Source organism: Ochotona princeps, chromosome X, assembly GCF_030435755.1.
Source record: "Ochotona princeps isolate mOchPri1 chromosome X, mOchPri1.hap1, whole genome shotgun sequence".
Lineage (NCBI taxonomy): Eukaryota > Metazoa > Chordata > Mammalia > Lagomorpha > Ochotonidae > Ochotona > Ochotona princeps.
Genome location: NC_080865.1, coordinates 13807157 through 13833552, shown reverse-complemented (window position 1 = coordinate 13833552; position 26396 = coordinate 13807157). Strand labels below are relative to the sequence as shown.

At 42.7% G+C, this 26396-nt stretch overlaps 1 protein-coding gene across 7 annotated transcripts in view; it reads right to left on the bottom strand.

Moving 5' to 3' along the window:
* CASK (calcium/calmodulin dependent serine protein kinase) overlaps positions 1-4836 on the bottom strand; it is a 316004-nt gene extending 311168 nt beyond the window's left edge. For 4 of the 7 annotated variants that reach the window (XM_058658921.1, XM_058658923.1, XM_058658924.1 and 1 more), the window contains exon 1: positions 4247-4836. In XM_058658921.1, the coding sequence (XP_058514904.1) occupies positions 4247-4305 (59 nt within the window). In that variant the 5' untranslated portion in view covers positions 4306-4836. The remainder of the gene's footprint in view (positions 1-4246) is intronic. The other 3 variants (XM_058658922.1, XM_058658925.1, XM_058658927.1) reach the window with 1 other exon arrangement.
* Positions 4837-26396: the final 21560 nt, after the last annotated feature.

Sequence of the window (26396 nt, the reverse complement as noted above, 5' to 3'; positions counted from 1 at the left end):
ATCCTACTTTGTAAAAAAAAACAAACAAAAAAACACATAAGCCTCCCAAAAAAGCTAACCCCCAAATACATAATCTAAATTTTAAGCCCATTAACTCTCAATCATAGATGCACATAAGAGTCACTTAGCTTTAAAACATATATATGTTCAGCAACACTAACCCACTCCCAGAGTTTCTGCTTTCACTGCTCTGACATAGAGCACCTGTACTGATCTTTCTTCAAAGCTCCCTTGGGGATTTTAACATGTAGCCAGGTGGAGAACCACTACATTAAACTCACGTAGCCTATGGTGACAAATGCTCTGAGGCCGATAAACACACTCGTTGCCTTTTAATGAGATCTTATTAAAATGACTCAATTCATTCCACAGCCAATTAAGTGACTCCCACATTGCAGGTAGCAGGGTACGTGGTGGAGAAAGATGAGACCCATTCCCTGCCCTCAAGAAGCTCCCTATTAGCTGGGTACAGAGACCCATAAATAAGTAACTGGAATTAAACACTGTGAGTACTCAGGAGGCGTAAGCAAACACAGCATGCCTCACCAACGTGCTTGTCATCCTGGTGAGCAAGGGTCAAGCTGCAGCATTCCCATTGTAGTAGAGGGTCTACCAGAGCAGGAAAGTCAGAAGTTCCAAGTTACTAAATACCCTAACAACCAGGGCAAACATTGACCTACTCCAGGTGAAAACAGTGTGCATTTTGCCACTCACACAAACTGCAGTACAAGGAAACAAGCATTTTTCTAGGTTTTAATTTAGATGAACTGTCTTAAAATTTCCTTACTGTATTACTTTTGATTGTACACTTACCTATAAAAGTATAAATCTGCAAAAGATATTATAAATAATCCTGACCAAAAAAAACGAGTCCTTACCCTGTATTTGCATAATACCTTTCCTTTGCAGTAATTGTTACACTTGCTAAACAAAGTTTGAAGAGTATAAAGCATCATTAAGGGAGATTGGTTTCAGTCCTCTGAAAGATTCTACATGAAAAAATGTTATGGAAACAATGGCATTCAATGGATTTTAAATTGTGTGTGTGTGTGTGTGTGTGTGTGTGTGTGTGTGAGAAACTGAAAAATAAGAAACAGAAAAACCTGAAGGAAATGGCATCCTCCCAATTTACAAATCAACTACAAGAGTCCCACAAAGCTGGTCTGCACAGGAGTAAAGGCCACAGCCCTTGGGAAGAAAACGTATACCCAATAATGATCTAATACTTTAAACACTCATCAATTCTTTATGACGTCCTTTTCAACCCAAGAAAAAATTCACAATAATGAGTCTAGATTCAATGAGAACTTCCACATATGCCACCAAGTAAGGCCTAGTGTGGAGCAGATGAGTGGGTAATCAATTAGTCTTGAAAAGCGAAATCTATTTTAAAATAGCTTAGCGAAAATTTAAACCTGTTAAGACCCAGTGCTGAAAAATGACTTGCGATACTAATCTAATAAAAAATAATAATAAAATAGCATTGAGCTTAGCTAAAAATCAACAAAAAGGTTTTCATTGCAAGTACACATCTTCAATACTCTGGTTTCTCTTCAGAACACAAATACACATCTTCAAGGCTTTTCTGTTGCGATCCAGACTGAACAAATTCCAAGTTAAAATGTGTGCTGTCAAGGTCCCTGCAAGAAAATCTCAAGCGAATTTCAATTTCCAGATCAATATATACTGAGACCATTTACCAGAGAAGCCTTCAACCTTTACACAGGGTGAGGAACAATATCATTACATTCTTTAACACCAAAGCTGTCTTGGACTCATTATTTCATGAAATGGCATTTTATAAACGGCACTGACCAAGTCAGATTTTGTAGGATAGGAATGAGATTTCTCAGTTCACAGTAAAAGTAGCCTAATAGTACCTGTTACCTCCAAATGAGCCTGCTCCAACTGCTAAGGCCATTCTTAAACATCAGAAGAGATGGAGTCAATTCTGCCTGAAAATGCTTGATCAATTGTAAGTCAGCAGAACACTGTTAATGTGCTGCTCATCACTTCTGACCAATATTCAGAGATCACACTGTCACCTTCCCAAACCATAAGGAATCAGAACCAGTTACCAAAACTGATTCAGCGATGACTATTTTCCATCAACACAATATAATTAACATTTTAATTTCACATTTTCTAATTATGACTTTGCTGGTTCATTTACATCAGCTACAAACTAACACACAAAATACATCACTCACCCACACACAGTCTCATTTGGGGGTTTCTGGGAAACACCTAATTTACCTTTGCTGAGTGAGTGCTCCTCAGAATGAAGAAACTAAGGGAATTCTTGATATATATTTTCTCTCCAGAATTGTGCTATTTACATGTGGCTACTGAGCACTTGCACTGTGGCCGATCTAAGTAAGTGAATTCTGAATTGTATTCAATTTTCATTAATCATAAATTTAAATTTACAAAGAGAGACAGGATTCAGTTACTGGAAAACTTTCACCTATGTTTGCAAGAACCTGGGTTTGTGAATCCACTTTCACACATGCAAATTTCATTAAACCTAAATACAGATCAAGTAATCCTGATGAAAATTTAGCTCCACAGGAGAACTGAGACATGCTGTTAGTGTAAAATGCACATTAGGCTTCAAAGATTCCGTGTAAAAATAAAGGATGTAAAATACCTCATGGAAGGTCTTTATATTGATTACATGCTGAAATTTTAACAGTTTGATATCTACTGGGTTAAAGAAAATAATTGATCAAAATGAATCACACATTTGTTTTTAAATTTGTTTAAAGTGGCTACTAGAAAAATTTTTAATTGCATATGTGGCTCTCATTGTGTATTTTTTGGACAGCGCTGCTCTTAAGAGCACTTCCACAATCACTTTACCAGACACGTTTGGAAATCCTCCTGCTGACAGACAGGCTGGTGGTATAACAATAGGGGCAAGGAGTAACATGTCTCCTATCAACTGGGCCTGAGTAAAGTGTGTAGCAAGCTCTAGGCACAATTTCACCCTGTGAAGCAACATCATAACACTTCAAGATGGAAGGAGGGGGGAAGAAAGAGTTATCAGCACTCAAACAAATTGAAATTGAGTACTGCAGACAACTTAAAAGAGACAGAACCAACTGCTCTAAGGTCTCGGTTTCATTTCCCAACTGCAGACCTTAAAATAGACAACAAAGCACCGCTTGCAAAAAAAATAAATAAATAAAATAAAGGGGGGAAATGTTCCAGTGTTCGCTATCAGGCAACGCTTATTAAATGAACGAAAACTGCTCTTAAATCTTATCCCCTCAACTTCGAAAGCCACAGAATAGCTTCTGAGCTAGAAAATCAACTTCAGCTCGCCAGCATTTCCTTCACAAGCAAATTAGCAGGATTGTGCACTTGGAATATTGTTTGACAAGAATGAAAAGGAAACTATTCAAAACAGATTTAGGGAATGGACAATTAGATGAGGAACTGCAGATTTAATTCTCAATCAGCACTGTGATTAATCTGATTCCCCGCTTCTCCCTAGTGTAATTATACGACACAGATGAAAGGATGAGCATTTGGACTGTCAGTTCTATATTCTAGACCAGCCCGGTGACTCAAAGCAGACGGCTCGACCACGCTAACCACCAGCCCAACAACAGTCGAGGGGAGCCTCGAGCACTGATTGAACAGTTATTGCATAACGAGGCATTAAAATTCGAGTGTCCCCCAACTCTTTCCACGGTCGTCTACACCCGGTGAAGATTTTGCTGAAACGGAATGCACCCCGTCTGAAATGACCCCCTCCAATCCGGGCATAGGGTGAACACAAAGGCATCTAATATCCTGCACAATAGACACACACCCCACAATTAAAAATCCTGGACGCTCTCGCTTTCTCCCTGCACGCGAGCAAAGGAAATGCAAACTGCTCTTTTCGCAAATGGTCTACGGTACTAGCAAGGTAACAATAACCCCAACTGTCTCCAGGAAGCAACTATAAAATCATTTCTGCCACGTCCCTGTGCAACCGTCAGATAAAATGCAGGCAGCCGGCCCTACGCCTTACGGGGTGGCCGGCCTCGGCTCGGCTCGCCGAGAACCCCCTAGACCACCGCTTGGCAGGCGATCCAGGTACAGGTCTATAAATACTCTAGGGTGAGGAGGACGAGGGAGGCAGAAGGCAGAAGGGAGGCAGGGCAGGGGGGCAGGCCGGGAGCGGGTGCGGGAGGACCCGGGCATCATTGAAATGCATTTTTCCACACTCCCGCTCCCTCGCGTGGAGACTCACTTGCCGATCACCTCGCACAGCTCGTACACGTCCTCGAACAGCACGTCGTCGTCGGCCATGGTCCGGAGGGGGGCAGCGGCCGCAGCGTGGAGGGCTCCGAAAACGGGGAGTGGGGAGCGCCTAAGAGCTCAGTGCCCAGCCCGGGCTTGTCCTCCTCCCCCTCAGGACCCGCGAGCTCCTCGGTGCTGAGGAAGCTCGAACGGGGCGGCGAGGCCAGAAGAGACTGCAGCGCCTTCCTCTGCGGGCGACCGCCCCGGCGCGGGCGGCGGGGCCGGGGCGCGGGAACGAGGGCGGCCCGGGCCCGGCGCCGCCCGCCCGCCCGCTGCTCCTCGAGCTGCTCGGGCCGCGGTGCCCGGCGTCCGGATCCTCGGGGGAACGCGCGCTGCCGCGCTCTCCACTCGTCAGCCCCGCGCGGGCCGCGAGGCCGCGACCGCTCCCTCTGCCCGAGAGCGGCTCCGGCGCGGCGCGGGGCAGCTCGGACTACAGGGGGGGCCGCAGCAGGACCATGGAGGGGAGAATTGCCGCGGAGGGAGGTGGCGGCGGCGGATCGGCGCTGGGGACCAGGAGGCGGCGGCAGAGACGCTCCCTCCTCCTTCTCCTCCTCCCGCCGCCGCCGCCCGCCCGCCCGAGAGTGGGTGGGGGCCTCGCGGGCCGAGCGCTCTGGGCGGACGGGGAGCCTCGGCCGCCGCCTTCGGCTCCTCCCCTTCTGCCTGGCCAGCCGACCGGCTCGCGAGCTCCGCGCACCCGCCTCGCGCAGACACGCCCTCCTCCCCGCTCCCGGCCCGCGCGGCCGCCCCAGCCTCAGGCCCCGCCCACTCCACCCCGGAGGGAGGCGGCGGCCGAGGGAGCGCAGCGGACGGCAGCGCGCATGCGCGCGGCGGCGGCGGCGGCCACGTCACGGGGAACGGTCGGCCGCTCCGAAGCTAGAGGGCGCGGGGTGGCGGGGGGTTGGGGGGGCTGGCGAGCGAGGTGCGCGGGTTGCGGCTACCCAGGCGGGGCTGCTCTGGGTCGTTATCTCCGCGCCCGGCCGTGAGCAAGCCGCGAGCGGGACCAGGGACAAAAGGTGCACAGTGGCACGCACGTTCTCCGACGAGATACGGAGAACTCCGACCGCTGCTCTCCACACTACCCCCGCCCCGCCTCCTTCTTTTGTAATCCCTGGAAGCCTTTCCCAGTTTTAGCTTGGGGGAGAAAAAGGCAGGGAAAGGGTGCTAATGAATGGGAAGACAAGGTGGAGAGAGGGTGTCACTCCAGACCCTGTTTGGCAGCGGGAAGCTTGTAGGTCCACCCTTGTCATTCTTTAACGAAGATAAGGCTTGGGGGCGGCAGCGGTGGGGGTCGTCCAAGCATAGGATCCCACCAAAAACTGTCTAGGAAGGTGTGCAAAGACAAACGGTCGTGTACAGAGACAGCCTCTCCCGCGTTCTCCTGCAAACTATCCAGCACCTACCGCCGCCAGAGACAAGGTACAGAGAGGTCACCGAAAGCAGGGACACGTCAAGACTTTTCAGCCCCTTGATGTTATGGGAAGCCGAAGTTCCCGGCACCTATTCTGCTGTCCATACTCCCTAGAAATGTTAGACTTCTCGGGATGAAAATGCAACTACAGGATCAGCCAGGGAGTGAGGTTCTGGGTGTTGCCGCTGTGCTAGATTGCATTCAATATGAAAATTACTGTTCAACTGAGCATGTGCGGAATGAGTCAACGCCATCAGACAGGTATATGCCTTAGTTGAAGACCAATAAAAAAAAAAGTCTTTGTTCCTCCGCACAGCAGAAGTGTCCAATTAGTTCATAAGTTCGCTTCCAGAAATCATCTGGTAAAATCCTCCGTACGGTAATTAGAAAGTATTTGGCAGGGTGCAGCGGATGGAGTGGAAACTCGCAGCCTATTTTCTGCTCAGAGATATTCCGTGCTAAGCCTTGACCACTGCCTCAAGAGTCTGAGATGTTTGTCTGCTAAAGATTTGGGGTACTAAATCTGTTTTGATACGTGCAGATCAGAAGAAAGATAAAATCGCACGAGGTTTTCCTTCTTTCCGAAAGAGCTTGTGCCTTCTCCCAAGAAAGGAGCTTCCAAGCGGGTGAACACCCCACTGCTCTGAGAGTAAAGCAGTTCCCAGTCATTCCCCGGACTCCAGGCAACCTGTTCACCTTTCACCTACTGAATCAGGTGTCACTCCATTCTGCCCAGGAGTGCACAGCTACCCTCAGAAGTCAGCTTGTCAGCTTCACTTGCTCCCGGCTCAAGTCTGAGTTATGCCAACATTTGGAGACTTCAATCCAGCATTTGCTACCTTTCATAAGGACCCATGCTCAGAGCTAGAAAAACATGGTTACAAAGTGAAAGAGCAGGTGTAGAGGGAGACAGCATCTGTAAACATAGGAATGATCTCTGATCATTAAATCACAGCTGGTTTCTGGAAAGAGCCTTAGAGGTCAGCTAGCCTAACTCCTTCATTTCCAGATGTGCGGGATGTGGTAGAGGTTCTGCTAATAACCATACGCCCACCCCTCCATTATTGGCTCATAGCTCTGGATTTGAGATGTGATTAGAATCACTTCAACTGGAGAGGTGAGCCCTAATTCATTACATCAATAAATGTAGCCCCCTCTTGCCACGGTGGTTGCAGTAATTTAATCAGCTCTTGGCATTCCCAGATCACATGTCTGGAATGCTTCAGGGTCTTTGAATCCGCATGGAACTTGTGACTTTCCTCCTCTAATTTGAGCTTGAGCCTCCCTACTTACAGGATGGAGTAATACAGAAATTTTCTGCAATGCACATTTCTCCGACCTTGGACCTTGTTTGCTGGCTGCTGGAGTCACCTCACTGCTTCCAGGCCTAAAATAATCAAACTTAGAGCAAGCATTTGGCCTAGTGGTTAAGATACCTGTGTCCCATATTGTAGTACCTGAACTCGATACCTAGCTCTGGTTCTTGAGTCAAGCTGCCTCCTAATGCAGATCTGGAAAAAGCTGTCTCAAATACATAGGTTCCCTTCTCCCACTTGGGAGGCCTGGATGGATTCCCCACTCTCAGCTTCATTCAGCCCTGGCCATTGAAAATATTTGAGGTATGAATCAGCATATGGGGGAGGGCTCTCTCTCTTTCTCCCCCACCCCACACGGCCTAATAATAACTAATCATTTTAAAAGAAGATAATTCCTCTCTGGGTTTTTTCCCAAAAATCCAATACTTTTCCAGCAAATGAATGCCACTATAAATGGTCAGTTGTCAATGATGTTGTTATTGTAGTTTTCACAAAGGAAATATTAAGCATGACATGGTCAGATTTTGTTCAGATATTGAAAACTGAATATTCAAGAGTATAAACAAATGACACAAGATCTTTCATGGAACGAGTGTGGAGATTGGGTGTTGCTAGCATTAGATCAGCTATTCAAAGAGTTGTGAATATAATCTAGGTTCATTCTTTTCATTCTACAGTCCTTCACATGTAAACATCTCAGCTTCACACTTGTTGCCTTATCATCACAAGGGGGCTGCTAAGATCTCAAACATCAAAGGCAGGAAGCAGGAGGGCAGCAGGACAGGTTGAGAACTTTTTCCCTTTTCCCATACCTTAATCGAAACAATGCAGAGAGCAAATGTGGTTTTCCTATCTCACTAACCTGTGTGGAGTCACATAGCAACCATAGCCTGCAAGGGGAGCTGGGGACAATGGTGTTTAATTTTTCCTACTTCCTCTGCTAAGGTGGGCAAGGCAGAAGAAGCTAGGGAATGGGCTTCAGCGGTCAAGCAGCAGTATCATGGTTTGAACAGGACCTGGCTCCCCAAACTCATGTAGACATTGAAGCCCCAAAGTGTTTTGTTAGTGTCTGTGTGTGGTTGATCAATGAAAGGTGGAGGCTAGATCCTGTGATAGTAAAGGAAGCCATCTTTTGGGGAGTGGCTGGATTGGACCAGGTTGCTAGGGTGGAGGGGCATGATCAAATCATGATGCCTTGTTAAGAGACACTGTGAGATGGAGGAGTGTGCTGCCTCTCTGCTTCTTGGCTCACCATGCGATCACTCTCCCTACCATTCCTGTCCTAAAGAGATTCCTGCATCAACGGAGGTACCCCGGTGTTGGACTGTGAACCTTCAATCTGTAATCTGAAATAAGCCTTCTTCCCTTCTAAGTGGCTTCTCTCAAACAAGTTAATTACACTAACAAAAATCTACTGTCAAAGCAGTTAACTCTCGAGCTTCGTCATGATGTAGGTTTAACTCTAGGAAACACATGAAAAGCTTTTACGAAATTTCGAAACATCTAAAAAAAAAAAAAGCCCATGGAGACGCAGCTGGGGGCACACAAATTTGATTCCCAATTGTCAGTACAAATCCTCGATGACTTTGAGGTGTTGGGCTTCCTCAAAATCACATTGGACACTCTGAAGTTGTAGGACTTCCACACAGTTGCAGCATTGACAGACACAGAGAAGGGAAAAATACACTCTGCAGAGAAATATTAGCAGGAAAGTCACTCAGAGGTCAGTGTGGCACAGGGCTAATTTAGGCAATTTGAGTTCAGCCTCACTCTGTAGCCTGATTCTTTTAGTATGTAAATGATTACTGAATTAATGAATAAAATTAAGAATGACACTGCTCTCCACTGGCATAAATAAAGTTACTGTCTCATGGTATAAACAGGATGTTCTAAGCTCAAATAAAAGACATCATTGTCTCTCCAGAAAAAGCTATGTATACAAGGGTATTTCGGAAGTTCATGAAATACAGAGTTCATGGAAATAGAAAATTCAGAGATATGTTTATTTGGATGCAAAAATATTTTTCATAAAAATTTCATGAGAAATAAATTATGGAAAAACTATGCATGGATTTCAAAATAATGTTTGCACCTAAATAAAGGTATCTTTGAATTCCATTTTCCTGTGAAATTCTTGAAGTATCCTGGTATTATTGAACTTATATCCTAATATCATGTTCCAAATTATTTATTTTATTTTTATTCAGTGAATGTCTGTGTTAGCCAGGTCTGTAAGTACAAATAAGGTACTGTTCCTGACCTCTCTGTGGTTCCTTCTAAAAGAAAACAAGGGTCAGGCAAGTAATTACCCAGAGTGATGGTGATTAGCATTTGGGAAGCCTGGAGCGCAAATGTCGTGGGGATCTATGGGTCAGGAAAGGCCCAACTGAGGAAATGTTGAGACAAAGCTGAAGAAAGCACTAAAATTAACCCAGGGCCTGGCGGCGGGGCCTAGCGGCTGAAGTCCTCGCCTTGAAAGCCCCTGGATCCCATATGGGCGCCGGTTCTAATCCTGGCAGCTCCACTTCCCATCCAGCTCCCTGCTTGTGGCCTGGGAAAGCAGTTGAGGACGGCCCAATGCATTGGGACCCTGCACCCGCGTGGGAGACCCGGAAGAGGTTCCTGGTTCCCAGCTTCGATCGGCGCGCACCGGCCCGTTGCGGCTCACTTGGGGAGTGAATCATCGGATGGAAGAGCTTCCTCTCTGTCTCTCCTCCTCTGTGTATATCTGACTATAATAAAATGAATAAATCTTTTTAAAAAATAAAATTAAATTAACCCAGCGAGAGGCTATTTAGCTGTAAGTAGATGGAAAAGTGTGATGTCTTAGACGTGAGCAAGAATACACTCTTCTGGAGACACAGGTTAGCTTGGATCACAGAACAGAAGAAAAAGACACCAGAGGGAGCTGGAAAAATAGGCAGGAGCACATGCATCAAAGAGCCCAGCCGCTAAAGGACGGCAGGTTTCATCGTTATTAAAGTCCTAACATGTGTACTGAGGGACATCCGCCACCCAAACCCCACACATGAAGGGAATTCTGTTCTTGGGTCATTCTTTTGTGCTTGCTGCATACTGTCCTCTCCCTTAATTACTTTTTAAAATGCAGCCACTCCTGTCATAAACGTGAAATTCTTTAAACTAGAGTGTTCCATTCCAATCCTCCCCTTTTCCCCCTCTGTGTGCCCCAAGCCAGGTTCAGTACCATTTCACTTCAAAAGCTCATGTCTGTGACTTCAGAGGACTTTCCCAGAAGCTGTTGGAATCATTTTCTCCATACTGAGACTTTAGGTCTGCTCCCACCTGACTGTTAGTCATCAGCCAGCTACAGGTCGTGCAGGAATGTGAAAGCCCAGCTCCCTTGCCTGGAGAAGAAAAGACAACTCAGAGAGGTCACTTGCTCTCCGGAGCTCCCCTGTGGGACAGGATTAAGTTGCCCTTCACAAAACATCGCCTGAGATTGCAACATTCTACTGTATGCCATTGGGACTGCATCACTCTGAATTCTTTTCATGCCAAGTTACAGAAAACTCAAACTAAAAACGATGTGGATAAACTATTGGCTTGCAAGATGACAAAATTGAGATGTGCGCTAGCTTCAGATGAGGCTTGAGCCAGCACTTGGATGATGTCACGAAGACCCACGCAGTCCCAGTCTCTGCATTCTGTGATACTGGCTTTATACTTAGGTGCCACAAGGTAGCCCCCACCTCTAGGTGTCCTCTTAGGTAGCAAAACAGATGCTGCTGCTGAAAATTCTTTTTTTTAAAATTTTTATTGGAAAGGCAGATGTACTGAGAGAAGGAAAGACAGAGAAAGATCTTCTGTCTGCTGGTTCAATCCCCAAGTGGCCGCAACAGCTGGAGCTGAGCTGATGTGTACCAGGAACCAGGAGCTTCTTTCAGGTCCCCTACACAGGTGCAGAATCCCAAGGTTTGGGCTATCCTCTACTACTTTTCTAGGCTACAAGCAGGGAGCTGGAAGGGGAGTGGAACAACCAGGACACAAACTTGTGCCCATATTGGATCCTGGCACATGCAAAGCAAGGATTTAGCCGCTAGGCTACTGCGCTGTGCCCAAAACAGATACCACTGTTTCAGCTTTCATTTCTTCATAGAGCTGCCTCATGCAAACCTCAAGGGAGATAATGACAAACCTTCCCCTGCTATTAGGCTTGTATTTTATGCTGGTGACTTATTAATCACTTACCCTTTTCTGTAGTGTACTTAGCATAATAAATATTTTTTTCTCTCCTTCAGATACTATAGCAACCCACTGCTCCACTTTTTCACATCGAGTTCTTGCATCCAACGGCTTGTTCTGTCCTGCTCATCATGGGGAACCCCAACATACATCCAAGAAAGAGAATTCTCGGCATCTAGGACAATGCCTAAAGTGAAATAGGTATTCATGTTAGCTTTTTTCTGCAAGCCCAAGATGCAGGACACAGCAAGCAAGCCACATGAGAGGCCATTTTTTAAGAGAGGGAGTTAGCATGGAGCAGGAGAAGTTGAGAGCAGAGAGAGAAAGAGCAGAGAGGAGCTGAGGACGCAGGAAGAAAGAGAGAGAGAACAAAGGGAAAAGGCAAATTTATAGCCTGGAGGTGGGTGTGGGGAATGCCAGGTCAAGGATTGGCAAATGCAGCTAGTAGACACCAGGGATAAATGCCTCAGGTGATTGGTGGAGCACACAGTTTACACCTGAAGGTCTCTAAGCTTAATTAGGCAAGTGGTCCTTAAGGGGGTTGAGATCTAGGAAGTTTATGGTAGTGCTTAGTGACCAAGTATTCAAGAGGATCAAGACCTACGGGATTTAAGGCAGCACTGGGTTAGCAGACATTTCAGGTGGCGCTGAGTCCAAGGTTCAGAGTCCCTCCTTACAATTCTAAAGGCATTTGTTAGGGTGAGTGTTTGGCCTAGGCGTAACCCACCAGTTAAGATGCCTGTGTCCTACATGGGATGTGCAATGGGTTGGAGGTATCCCATCCATTTTCCACTGACATTTTAGATTTATGATGGGATCACTGGGAGAGTGATCCAGAAACATCTATAAATGCTTCATGTATTTGTTTAAAGAATCACTACTATACAGAGAACAGAGAGCTAACAGAAATAGCTAAGTGATGAATTCATGGAGGCAAATGCTACACTCAGAAAGAGCAAGATTTTCAGAGAGGAGGAGAGATTCAGCAACATCAGAGATGAAAAGAAGCCAGGGTGCATGGACAGATTAAAAAAAAAAAAAGAAGGCATTGAGAACAGGGGCTTGTATTTGGTGCACTGGTTAGGAATGGCCACATCTCATATGGCAGTGCATGGGTTTCACTGTCCCCTCTGTTTCTGATCTAGGATCCAGCTTCCTACAGCAGGTGATGACTTATGTACTTGGGTCTTTGCTGTCCACATGGGAGATCTGTATTGATCCCTGAACTCCTGGCTTTGACATGGCACCACCTCAGTTGTGGACATTTGGGGAGTAAACTGGTGGATGGAAGAACTCTGCCTGTATTTCTGTTTCGCCCCTTCTCTCTTTCTCTCTCTCCCACCTCCTTCCCCCTCCCTCTTTCTCTTTCAAATTCAATAAAAATTAATTTTTAAAAGTTAAAAAAGTAAGGCATTGGATGTATTTCTTCTAATTGAAAATTGTTAAACTATTTTTTGTGTGGAAAAGCAAATTAAAATCTCACACAGCAGTGGAATTTTTCCTTCTGTCTTAACTATGAGAAATTTTAAAAGTAAACATAGGAAATTAAATCTCCACCTTAATTTCTTTTGCCTGTGTTTCCTGATGCAGTCTTTCCGGGATTCCATTAAACTATCATAGTAAAAATGTGCCCTCATCTACAATATGTATAATTGGTGACATGTATAGAGCTTGAGTTTGACAAAATTGTTAGGGGTCATATATGTCACCAAAGCCCCAATATAAAGGAGTGCAATTTACTATGCTAAGTGCTCTGTGGAAAAGATTAAGTCACTAATAAGTCACCAGCACAAAATACACAGGAAGGTTTGTCATTGTCCTCCTGGGGCTTGCAGAAAGCAGATCCTTTCTGGGAGGGGAAGTGACGATTCTGGTGACACAAATCTATGAAACTCCCTAAAAAGCATTTACCATGCTATCACGCTAGATTTTCTTTTAAAAAGTGGAGTCTCTCACTGAAAAAAAAAAATCTTTATTGGGGCCCGGGGTGATGACTGGGTGGCTAAATCCTTACCTTGAAAGAACTGAGAGCCCATGTGGATGCTAGTTCATGTCCTGGCTGCTCCACTTCCCATCCAGTTTACTGCTGGTGGCCTGGGAAAGCAGCAGAGGACGGCCCAAAGCTCTGGGACCTGCACCCACATGGGAGACCAGACGAGACTCCAGGCTCCTGGCTTTGGATCATCAAAGCTCCAGCCGTTGTGGCTGCTTGGGGAGTGAATCAATGGACGGATGATCTCTCTGTGTTCTCTCTATAGATCTGCTTTTCCAATAAAAAATAAACGAATTTTAAAAAAGAAAATTCTTTACTTGCAAAGATGTTCTATAATGTCCAGATCTTCACTAATATGATGTTTTTCATTTTGGCATGAAAAAACAAAACAAAACAAAAAACAACGGTAGCAATTTTCAGGTCTGATAGGAACTCTTCAGTGATACTTCGCCTTAAGTGTCCTAATCAAATATTTCCCATTCAAGCGTATTTACCCTTGTTATTGCTTCTAAATTGTCTTGTAAGTGGAGACAATAACCAAGAAAGCAACCTTTTAAATGACGACAACAAAACCAAACTCAGGGAAAAATAAAGATTGTAATGTTGTATTAAAATATAATGGAAGAGCTTATAATAACCGACACACATTCTGCAGAGACGTCCCACATATCTCATTTAATCCGTAGTGCAACTTTATGAAGTTGATATTAGCACCCTCATTTTACAAATGAGGAAACAGACTTGGGGAGAGAGGTTGAATAACAAATCAAGGGTCACACACATTTAAAATTAGGCCAAGTGATTTAACCAAGTCTGCCACATCTCAGACTGAATCACCATGCACTCTGTCATTAGTTTTCTTGTGTTTCTCTAAGACAGTACATCTTATTTTCACTTTTTCTTTCAGATTAAGAAACTATGCCCTAGGCAAAGAGTACAAAGAGTTGAATAACAACAGCAATAACCATAAAAATTTCTGCTTATTGAAGTTTTATTTAGTGCTAAGTGCTGTGCTAAGTGCTTGTCAAGCATTCATTTGCTCATTTAATGTAGCTTTATTGAGCCTTTAATGTGTACTAGGCATTGAGTGAAAATATGATTCTTATCCTCCTGAAGCTTCAAGTTTGTGAGTGAGGAAGCCATAAATCAAACAATCATAGAAATAAACATAATTATTTTGACACGACTCCTAATGTCATTCAACTAGGAAAAGAGTAGTCATTTCAACAAAATGGCATTTAGACAACTGTATCTTCGCATGCAAAAGATTATAACTGGATCTTTACCTTTTATCATATTCAAAAATTAACTCAAACGGATCTAAGATCTAAATATCAGACATAAGCCATACAAATTTTAGAAGAAAACATGGAAAGATTTCATGATATTGACTTTGTCAGACATTGCTTGGGTATGCTTAAAGCACAGAAAGAAAGCAAAGATAGGTTATTTGTGTGCACCAACATTTAAAGCTTCTATGTATCAAAACTCATTATCAGTGGAGTGAAAACACAATCTATGGAATGGGAGAAAATATTGGAAAAACACACATCTAGGTGATTAATAGGCAGAATATGCAAATAACTCTCACAACTCAACAACAACAAAACTGAAATAACACAATTAAAATTATACAATGGACTTGAACAAATGTGTTCTTCAAAGAATATGTACAGGACCCGTGTGAAAGCCTAATGGCTAAATCCTTGCCTTGCATGTGCCAGGATCTCATAATGGGCACTGGTTCATGTCCCGGCTACTCTACTTCCCTTCCAGCTCTCTGCTTGTGGCCCGGGAATGCAGCAGAGGATAGTCCAAGGCCTTGGGACCCTGCATCTGAGTGGGAGACTGGAAGAAGCTCCTGGCTCCTGGCTCGTGGCTTTGGATTGGTTCAGCTCTGGCCATTAGAGCCACTTGGGAAGTGAACCAGCAGGTGGAGGATCTTTCTCTCCATCTCTCCTCTCTGTAAATCTGACTTTCCAATATAAATAAATAAATCTTTCAAAAAATAGAATAGGTACAAATGAACAAAAATATTTTTTAAAGATTTATTCATTTTATTACAGCCAGATATACACAGAGGAGGAGAGACAGAGAGGAAGATCTTCCGTCCGATGATTCACTCCCCAAGTGAGCCGCAACGGGCCGGTGCGCGCCGATCCGAAGCCGGGAACCTGGAACCTCTTCCGGGTCTCCCACACAGGTGCAGGGTCCCAAAGCATTGGGCCGTCCTCAACTGCTTTCCCAGGCCACAAGCAGGGAGCTGGATGGGAAGTGGAGCTGCCGGGATTAGAACCAGCGGCCATATGGGATCCCGGGGCTTTCAAGGCGAGGACTTTAGCCGCTAGGCCACACCGCCAGGCCCAAATGAACAAAAATATTGCAAAAGAGGCTCAATATCACTTATCATTTGGGAAATGCAAATAAAAACCATGATGAGAAACCATTTATGTGGCTCTTGCAAGAAAGAATAAAACAGATGGAAGAATGAAAGGGGTGGATAGAGAGAAGGAGAGAGGGAAGAAGAAAACAACAATGGATGGAAGGAAGAAAGGAAGGAAAGAGTGAGAGATTTAGGGAGGAAGAAAAGAAAGGAATGGAGGGAAGAAAGTTTGTAAAAATGCAGAAAATTGGAACCCTTGAGTACTGCTGATGAGAATGTAGACTTGCATCTTCTGTTAAGACAGTATTGTGCATTCCTGAAAAAAAATTACAGATGGCATTACCAATGATTGAACAATACCATGTGAGTATATATCTAAAAGAAGTGGGGGGATGGGCACGTAGCTTAGTAGGGTTTGATACTCAGCTCCAACTCCTGACTCCAACTTCCTAATTTAGATTCTGGGAGGCAGTATTGAGTCCTGTAATTCGTGTGGGAGACTTTGGGTCCCTGGCTCCTGGTTCCAACCCTAGCCCAGTCATTGTCGAAATTTAGAGAGTGAATGAATGGATAGAGATCTTGCTTCCGTCCCTTTCCTGCCACTGAAACAGACAAGTAATTGAAAACAGGATCCAAAAGAGATAGTTGTTATGGGGGAAACAGTTGAAGGTGGAGAATGGAAACGGAGGAGGGGAAGTGGAAGGGGAATCCCTATATTTATAAAACTGTATCATGGAAAATAATGATAAACAAACAAAAGAAATATGTGTAAGCCCTTATCATAGCAACATTGTTGTAGCTAAAAAGTGTAAACCACTCAATTGTCCTTTGGGAAATTAGTAATTGGCAGAATGTGTTATGCCCACATATGGAATATTACTAAGGGGTTCTTTAATATTTACTGTAACATGAATGGATCTTGAGTATATTATGTTAAGTGGAATAAGTCAGTCATAAAAGGTATATTTTGGTGTATAATTCAACTTTCATGAATGATTTAGAATAGTCATATTCGTAGAAACTAAAGTTGTAGTTGACAGGTGCATGGAGAAGGAAAGTTATTTCATGGGTGTAGAGTTTTGCAAGATGAAAAGTTCTGTGATCGGTTGTACAACAATGTGACTACATCATACCACTAAACTATACCCTTAAGAATGGTTAAGATGGTAATATTTATGTTCTATATGTATTATTATTATTTTTTTTATTGTTTAACTTCATTAATTACATTGTGTTATGTGACACAGTTACATAGATACTTGGGTTCTCCCCACCCCTCCCCAAACCCTCCCACCATGGTGGATTCCTCCACCTTGTTGCATAACCACAGCTCAAGTTCAGTTGAGATTCCCCCATTGCAAGCATACACCAAACATAGAGTCCAGCATCTTATTGTCCAGTCAAGTTCAACGTCTTCTTAGGTATACCCTCTCTGGTCTGAAGACAGAGCTAGCAGAGTATTATCCCAGTCAATTGAAAGCTCCATCATACCATCAGCAAAAATTTACATCATTATGGAATTATTATAATTAAAGTATAAAATATTTTTTAAAGATTTATTTATTTTTATTGGAAAGGTGGATATACAGAGGAGGAGAGACAGAGAGGAAGATCTTCTGTCCGATGGTTCACTCCACAACTGGCTGCAACGGCTGGAGCTGAGCCAATCCGAAGCCAGGAGCCACGAGCTCTTCTGGGTCTCCCACGCAGGTGCAGGGTCCCAAGGCTTTGGGCAGTTCTCAACTGCTTTCCCAGGACACAAGCAGGGAGCTGGATGGGAAGCGGGGCTGCCAGGATTAGAATCGGCGCCCATATGGGATCCCGGCGCATGCAAGGCGAGGACTTTAACCACTACGCTATCATGCCAGGCCCAGTATAAAATAATTTTAAGTGTATGATGAAAACATTTGCCTCCTTTAATCTTCTAACTACCTCTATGAGAGCTTTTTTTGTGGTCCTTTCATAGAGTTTTAGGGAGGCCAAACCACTTGCTTCCCAAGGTGACACAGTTAATAATGGAAGGAAACTGACTATGAACACATTTCCTAAGCCTAAAATTCATGTCAAAAACTGTTACTCAAATTACTAGGTCTTCAAACTAATGAGCAAAACTACCTCTTAGGTTTGATCTCTGCAGCTGATGAAACCATAGAACACCAAATTTAGAGTGGAGTGTGGGTACTAGTGGGTGTCAAGGTTGCTGAAAATGGGCCTGTCACATGTAAGTATGTCAGTCCCTCTCCTCACCCCTGCCAATGAGAAGTGCATCTAAGTGTGGAATCAGGATAGCAGTTTGGTTTCCTCCGTTTTTATTCCAAAGGCTTTCATTCTGCACCAAAGACAACACCTTAAACCCACATGGAGGTGGAGCCAAGAATGTTTTAGTACAATCTGCCTTAATAGCTAGTTGGCAGGGCAGAATGACAATCTAGGGGAAGACTCGTAAGACAGAGCCTTTCGTTATATCCCTGGGTTCCAGTTAAATTTGCTTAAATAAAGGAGCTGGTGGAGGTGAGCTAGGGAACATTTTGTCTAGGGAAAGGAGATAAATAGTAACAGATGTGCTGGCTGGATGATCATGGAGGCTGGATGGGGTTACGATCCATCAGAGGTGCTTTGGTACTTCTGAGCAAAGCCACCACATTGTTCAGTAAAGCCACTCACATGGAATTGTTGAGCAGATCAAATCTGATGCTATTGTGAGGACTGAACTCTGGGTTAAAGAAGCACACTCAGGTATCCAGGGATGGTGCAGTGTGTCACAAGAATGGAGTTGGGATGGGCAAAAGTGTTACAGGCTTAAGTGAGACAAACAGGAGCTGAACTTTGTTTCAGTGATGGAACATGGCCCCACCATCCCATCATAAGCTTAAAAGTACCAGAGTAAAATGGAAATGGTAGCTACAGCTCACATTTGATTTCACAAGCAGATTATAGTGTCATTCCCAGAAAGCCCAAATCTCTAGAAATTCTTTAGGGCCATGGCTTGAGAATATAAAAAGGATGGGAAACGATTATGAGTATTTTGAAAATGCAGTTTTTCAATCTAATGTGATGCTTTTCAGGCAGAAGAAAAACAAACTACTCTTACCCTGTGAGCTATTTTTCTTACAATTACTTGTTCTGAAAGCAATGTACCAAACATTAAAAAGAATGCCAGACTCCACAATGATCTGGAATGAATGTTTTAAGAAGACAAGGAATGTAATTTGGGTAGATTTATCACATAAAAGGCCACATAGACCACTTGAAATAGTAACTTGTGGCTCTCGAGACAAATAGAAAGATTCTCATTGCTTTGTGAGTACTTCAATTAAGTGAATTAGTAGTAGGCTTGTAGAACAGTCGGCTAGAGTGCTCAGCATTTAGCCTTCTAAGACATGAAGGGTGATTTTTTTCAACCCCTGTGTTATTGAAATTCATAAAACCCACCATTAAAAGTCACTACATATCATCATACACAAAAACACACTACCTAGGATTTTGGTCTCGCTTAGGTCAGACTTTTGACTAAGAGAATTTCACATTGCAGCTGGCTTAGAAGCTGAACTTTTAACTCATGAATTCTTTTTTTTTTGAAGAGTTATTTATTTTTATTGGAAAGTCAGATATACAGAGAGGAGGATATATAGAGAGGAAGATCTGCCGTCCAATGATTCACCCTCCAAGTGAGTGCAACAGCCGGTGCTGTGCCGATCCGGATCCAGGAGCCAGGAACGTCCTCCAGGTGTCCCACATGCGTGCAGGGTTCCAAAGCATTGGGCCATCCTCGACTGCTTTCCCAGGCCACAAGCAGGGAGCTGGATGGGAAGTGGAGCTGCCAGGATTAGAACTGGCACCCATATGGGATCCTTGCGTGTTCAAGGCAAGGACTTTACCTGCTAGGCCATGCTGCTGGGCCCAAGTCATGAATTCTTATTCTTTGTGACCCAGAAGCAGGACAAATACTGAGGAGGGAGGTGAAAGACTCCCAGTTAAGTCATCCTTTATGACTAGAATGGGGAGGCAGTTTTACAGTAACTTAGCAGACACTTGTGGGAGGTCCTGCCTCCTCTGGGAGGCCAGGCGCTGAGGCTGTGCTAGAGAACATGGTTGCAGGAGAATGATGGAGGGCAGCATCACTCTCAGGAATGAAGAGACAGAACACATTTTGGCAAGGACAAAATTGCTTTCTTTAGCAGATTCCTGTGTAACCGGGTTTGAAAGCTAATTTTGCTTTCCTTATCTACCTAAACATTTCCTTGGGTTCAAAGAGTTGAACTTAATGTCGATGCGATTTGCTAATATTAGCCTTTCATTCTTTCTTTTAGGGCCTACTAAGTGCCTGACACAATGATTAGCACAGAAGAGACACATTGGGAAGAAAGACACAGGAAGAAAACTTCATCCAAAGATCCCATGAAATGGATTCAGATTTATACATTAAGACATGTGCTAGAAGGGAAGAAACGATTGTGTGTAAAATGGGAACTTGAATTAGGTTATGTAGACTGGGATTGTGAGAGCAGGAGATCAGGTAAGGCTGCCCCAAAGGAGGCACGGACTAGGTCAAGGGTTGAGTTGGGGCTGGAATGTTCAGGCAGCAAAACAAGTATGCACAAAGGCTCCAGGGGTTGAAAGATAAAGTCCTCAAATGTTGAAATCCCGATAGGCAAGAAAAGATTCCTGCAGTCTAAAAGATAAGAACTACAAAAAGTATAATTCCGGAAAAATAATCTTAAAATTATTTGAAAGACATTTATTTAGATTTTAAAGAAGGATATTTATATGAGAAACAACTAAAATCTGCCAGAATACTTCTTAGGTCACTCTACACAATGAAATAGGCAATACTAGTAAATTTTTCTGTAAGCATCAGAATTTGGGTATGCTTACAACAGTTAGGCAGGCTTAACAGAAGCAGACAAACCACATTCATAAGGAAATAAGTCAGAAAGCAAAGCACATAAACACTTCTCGCTGGTTGGTAGCTATGTATATTCAGCTTTATAACTGTGATCATCTGAAACTCAGCATTGAACTACATAGGTTTTTTGGACAAGAAATGTCTATTCAGATCTTTTGTCTATTTCATGACTGACTTCTTTGTTTTTTTTGTTGCTGAGTATTTTTTTTTTTTTGCTCCTTACAATTCTTGATATTAACTCTGTCAGATGAATGGTTTTCACATGTTTATCCCATTCAATTCACTGTCTTTTCACTTTGTTAATTGTTTCCTGTTCTGTGTTAGAACCATCTCAGTTTGATCTAATCCTATTTGCCTATTTTTGCTTTTGGTGCCTGAGTTTTGACATCTTGTCCCCCAAATCACTGCCAATGTCTTGAAGTATTTCCTGTGTTTTCTTCTACTAGTTTCAACGTCATGGCTCACATTTAAACCTTCAACCCATTTTCAGTTGGTATTTGAACATTTAAAAAATGTTGTTTATGTGGGAAGCAGAGACCGAGAGTGAGATAGGCAGACAGATGATGCTCATCTGTTGGTTTCTCTTCTAAAAATGCCACAATTGTAAGAATGGGTCTGGGTTGAAGCCAGGAACCAAGAATGCAATCCATGTCTTCTATACGGGCAGTAAGACTCCAGATACTTGAGCTGCTCCCCCAGGGGGTGCCCATTAGTAGGCAGCTGGAAGCAGAAGCTAGAGCCAACATGAACTCCAAACACTTCAATGTGGGATGTTTATGTTTCAGTTGTCTGGTTAAACAAAATGCCTATTCCTCCAGTTGAGTCTTGTCAGGGGCACAAGGTTGTCAAGGGAAGGACCAAGTTCCAATTTTCTACATGTGAGCATCCAGTTTTCTGGCACTGTTTGGGGGAATAAACTGTCCTTTTTTCAAGCTATGATTTTGATCAAAAACTGCAACGTGTCACTGCTGTACATACAGTCATTCAAAGTCACACACAAAATTTTATCTTTCCCAAAAGCTGACCTACACAATGGCTAGCTCTTCATTTATGGAGGAACTTTGAGCATTTTTACTTATTCACTGTTTACATACAAAATCAAAAATTTTAATACTGGGATTCAATGAAATCAAATTGGCTTTAAAAATGCGTAAAATGAATTAGAACTGTCTACATGTCTTTCCCCAATATAGGCCTCCAGTATTACAAGGACACAAAGATGAAATACATAATAAATTGTAAAAAAAATGCTGATAATTTAAAATATTGGGAAAAAATGAAAAAGTAAACAGACAACTAAAAATAAAATTCAGTATTGCCAGGGATAGGTTATGGGCACATATGTAGTCCATGCAAGATGGTCAAGTTTTCCAAACATTATTTCATTCTGAGACCTGGCATAGCAATGACCAGGGCATGGCTCTCCTGGGAGAACATGTTTGCATTCATTTTCTGCATGGCTTTGCTGTTTTGGAAATTATTCTATAATCCCATTTACATTAATATGAACATTGTCTATTAAATTTCCCCATGTTCTGTGCCATGCTTCTGTGCTGTTTCGGGCATGCAGGAATCCTGTTCTGCATATATTCATACATAGGCCTCAAATTTGGCAGAAGCAATATTGATGATGTAATAGCAACACTGCTTTTCTTAAGTGTCTTCTAATTCTACTGTGTTACATAATTATTTCAAACCAGACAGTAACTTCACTGGCTTCTTCAAGCAAATGTGGCTTTAATTAATTAAAAGCTCCTGGAATTTCATTAGCTGGAAGGAATGCCAATATAGACAAACGCTGCATTTTAAATCAATGTGTTCACCATCACCACATTGTGTGGCCAATCTTTTCCCCAGATTTCAGCTTTTTATTCACCTATATAATCTTTTTTAATGGGAATTCAGATTTTTTTTTTTTAGGATTTTGGCTGTCAAGACTTCATCATTTGAGAATTTAGTCTCTTGGGATTGTGATTTTTGACGTTTTAGACTTTGGGGATTTTGATGTTTGGGGATTTCAACATTTGAGATTCTGATATTCAGAATGGTATCTTTCATCACCATGAAGACACAAGATGTATTGTAGGAACTGAAGGAAGGCCTATGGTGGCAGAAGCAAAGGTGCATGAGGAGAATGACCCAAGGTAAGCTTAGGGACACAGTAAGGATTGTGATCTTTCTGGGAAGCCACTGATGAGTTTTAAAGAGGGAATTGTCATGATCAGATTGGCATGTTAAAGAGATCACTTCTGCTGGAATAGAGAATATATCCAAGGGGATCAAAAATGGATGGTGAGAAATCATTAAAGTTTGCAAGTAATAAAAGCTGATGATGAATTGTGTGGTGGTAGTGTGTTAGATGGTCTTCATTTCTTTTCAGGGCCCTGAGAAGCTGAAGTTTATGAACTACAGAAACAGAAACAGGATTCCATGCCCTCTGGCTTTTGGTTGACTTTGGCCATGTGGGGACCATGTAGGAAACTAGATATTTGGGGGAGAATGAGGTTAGTGTATTTATTTTCCAAGTTCCTTTACTTCTACCTTCTATCTATGACTCTTTCTAGGTTCCTGCAGCTTCTACTTCAAACCCTCCAGGCCCAGGGGTGGTGACCGCTATGCTCTTATTGCTAAGAGTTTCTGTATTTTCTATTTGGTTGGAGTATCTCTGCCTTTACCCCTTTGTATACAATTCCACTCCCCCCCCCCCCATAATTCTCCCTACTTGTGTTTATCATGTATTTCCTTTTGGTACCTTCACTGAGGTAGGTGGTAGTTATCTATGAAGAGAAATGAACAGGTAGAAAAATCAAGTTAAGAAGTTAAATTAGGATGGATGATCAGGGAAATTGTTACTTTCGATACAAAGTATTACAGTCATAGCAGCTGTATTTTTATTATCAACCAAAAAGATGTCATAGGCTATGAGGTTACATGAATAATGTTCATGTTCTGAAGATATTTTGGCATTTCCCTCATGTACATTTTAGAATCTTTGTCTTACTGTTCAAGGTTTAACTAGAGCATTAATCGTCACAGGAATTCTGACTTTACAAAGGTGCGAAATACCAATAACAGGAGTGACCAAATAGTTATAGGATAGTGATGTATACGGGTTGCACTTTAGCATTCCTTTTTTCTTCTTCTTAGTTTTCCTGTCTTCTGTTTCCATAAGTCTTTTAAAAAAATATCTGTGTGTGTGTGTGTGTGTGTGTGTGTGTGTTCTGTTTACTAGCATTTGAACAAATGTTTTCTGAGTGCTGGATTGGGAGAGGTAATGGTAACCTTGACCCTAATATGTCCATTCCCTCTGTGACCTCCCTACTAAGCTCCAAGGAGGTGAATTGAGCGCTCAAGTTTTACAAGCTTCTTGGGGATGCATGGAGAACATCCAGCTCATTTTCAAGTTTTCATTGTTCTAATTATTTCTTACATTATTAAAAAAATTTTCAGCATGCTTATGGATCTTCTCTGTATCCTTTCCAGCTCCCTTTAGTTCTGGAAGCTAATACAGACATAAATGACTAGACTCAATCTCTGTTGTTTCTACAATCACTTGACCTACTCAGGCTACCAACAGCCAATAGAAATATTTTAATGAACTCTTAGAGAATTTCTGTCCCTTGAATTAGTGGCAAATATGAGCTCCCAAGACTACTGAAGCTTCTTGCTGTGTTTGAATGACTTTGGGTAGCTTATTTAATCCTGCTGTGAAAGGCAAATACTTTAATTCTTTAAAATCTCAATCCAAAATGGTACCAAACAAAGCCAACACTTGGAGAGCCTCATACAAAAAAGGCCTGAGGCTCTGAGGATGCAAATCTCCCCCCAGTTCTTTACCCTCAGCTTCTCTTCAGTTGAGGGTTCACCTCTTTTCGAATTCCTTCTTTGGTTCCCTCCCTGCTCCAGTCACTGCTCTATGTTTCCATAGTTACCTGAACATACATCTATCATAGATTTTCCCACATTATGATAGAATCGTATCTGGGTATGTTCTCTTCACCAGGCTGTTGTAGACACAGAGATGAACTGCTTAGATCCTCCTACAAAGAAAGACTTTTCTCTCCAACCTGGAGAGATGTACTTTATCCCAGGCCATATTCTGCAGAGACCCGCCTTCTTTTTCCCTGGCAGCCCACAAACAAGGAATGTCCAAGCTTAGTGGAGTCCAGTCCCAACCAGTTTAACCAGGTGTGGGACAATTCTTGCTCCAGAGCTCCCTGCTGGGTTGGGGAAACTATCAGACTTGGGTTGCAGTTCAACTTCTCTTTGGGCTCATTCTCACTCTTGCCATATTCCTTTCACAAATATCAATCCCTAATACCTCCATGTGCTAAATTCCATTTCTTCATTCCCTTTTAGAGAATCCAGCCTATAACAACTCTGAGTTCCTTGTCATATTGCCTCTGTGTTTGTAACTTTCAGTATATCACTAGCCTCTGTACACACCCAATAAATGCTGATTGAACAGAGTAGTTTACTCTGGACTTAAAAAGGTACAGCATATTTTCTCTCTGTCACAGGGAATCATATGATGAAAATCATTGTAAAGCTTGTTGATGTTGTTAAACACACAACCAATAAAGAAAAATGTAATAAAGTAGTACTGAAATATGTTTAAAGAAATTATTCAGCCAATATAATCTTTATGTGTTATCTGTGTAATTTTTTAACATGATAACATCAGCACTTTAATATGGTATTGGACTTTTCCAGTTTCTTTATCTACTGTTACAACAGTATCTTTGTTTAAGCCTTGGGAAAATGTTTATTGTTAGTAGAAATGGAGGCAATCCTCAAAGGGCTCTTTAATGTGAAGAATGTAGCTTGGGTTCTGAGTTATGGGTTTTCCTTATAATACATTTGTGTTTGTTTGCCTTTAAACAAGATACGTTAGAGGAGAAATCAGATTGGGGAAGATTGAATGAAGCAGTGAGGAGAAGAGAGAAACAAGAAGCAAGAAGAGAAAAAGTCAACAAGTTGTTAGCAATGTCAAGAGGCTGTGAATGACATTTTAGTTGCTAAATCCACTCCTGCTGCAATTAGGATCAGGAAGAAAATTGAAAGAAAAATCACAATAAAACGAAGCAAGTGTCAAGCAGCATTCCCCCAGCCACCCTTTCTGGATATGTGTTTCACTAAAGCCACACAAAAAGGAGCTGATAATCTAACATCATGCTAAGTACAATGACTTTGACCATTAATTATTGGCAGTAAATTAATCGAAACTCAATGAATGTTGCAGCTCAAAAGAAGCCAGAACCCAGGGGAGAAGGATGTTTGAGTGCAGAAGGGTGAGAAGAGACAAATTGGGGTAAGATTAAATCTGTAAGAATAAAAAAAGGATCTGAGGTAGAACTTGTCTGTTCCAAAAAGCAACTTTATCGGTTTGCAAAAATAATATCCATGTTTTCCTTTCAAAGGATGTAAATTTTGACAAAACTAAATGTTACCATTTTCAAATCTTTTGCAAGTGTTTACTCAAAGCTATGTTTCAATTAAAGGGATAGAAGCAGTAAAAAGACAGTGTTTTTGAGGCTGGAGGGAGGGAAGGGAAGCATGTATAGCTGGAGGCACAGGTCGTGTTGAAAGCAGGAAAACTGTTCTGTATGATTATGTCCTGGTGGATATATGACATTATGCACGCAGCAAAGCCTACAGAATTGTACAACACCATGAGTAAATCTTAAGCAGGGAGCTGGATGGGAAGTGGGGGTGCTGGGATTAGAACCGTCGCCCATATGGGATCCTGGCACATTCAAGGAGAGGACTTTAGCTGCTAGTCCACCTTGCCGGGCCCAACAATTCTTTCTTTGATGTTTCTCTTCCCATCCCAGTTAGAGGATGAATGAGCAGGCCTGTCAACTTTTCTTTGGTCACAGGCATGCGTTCAG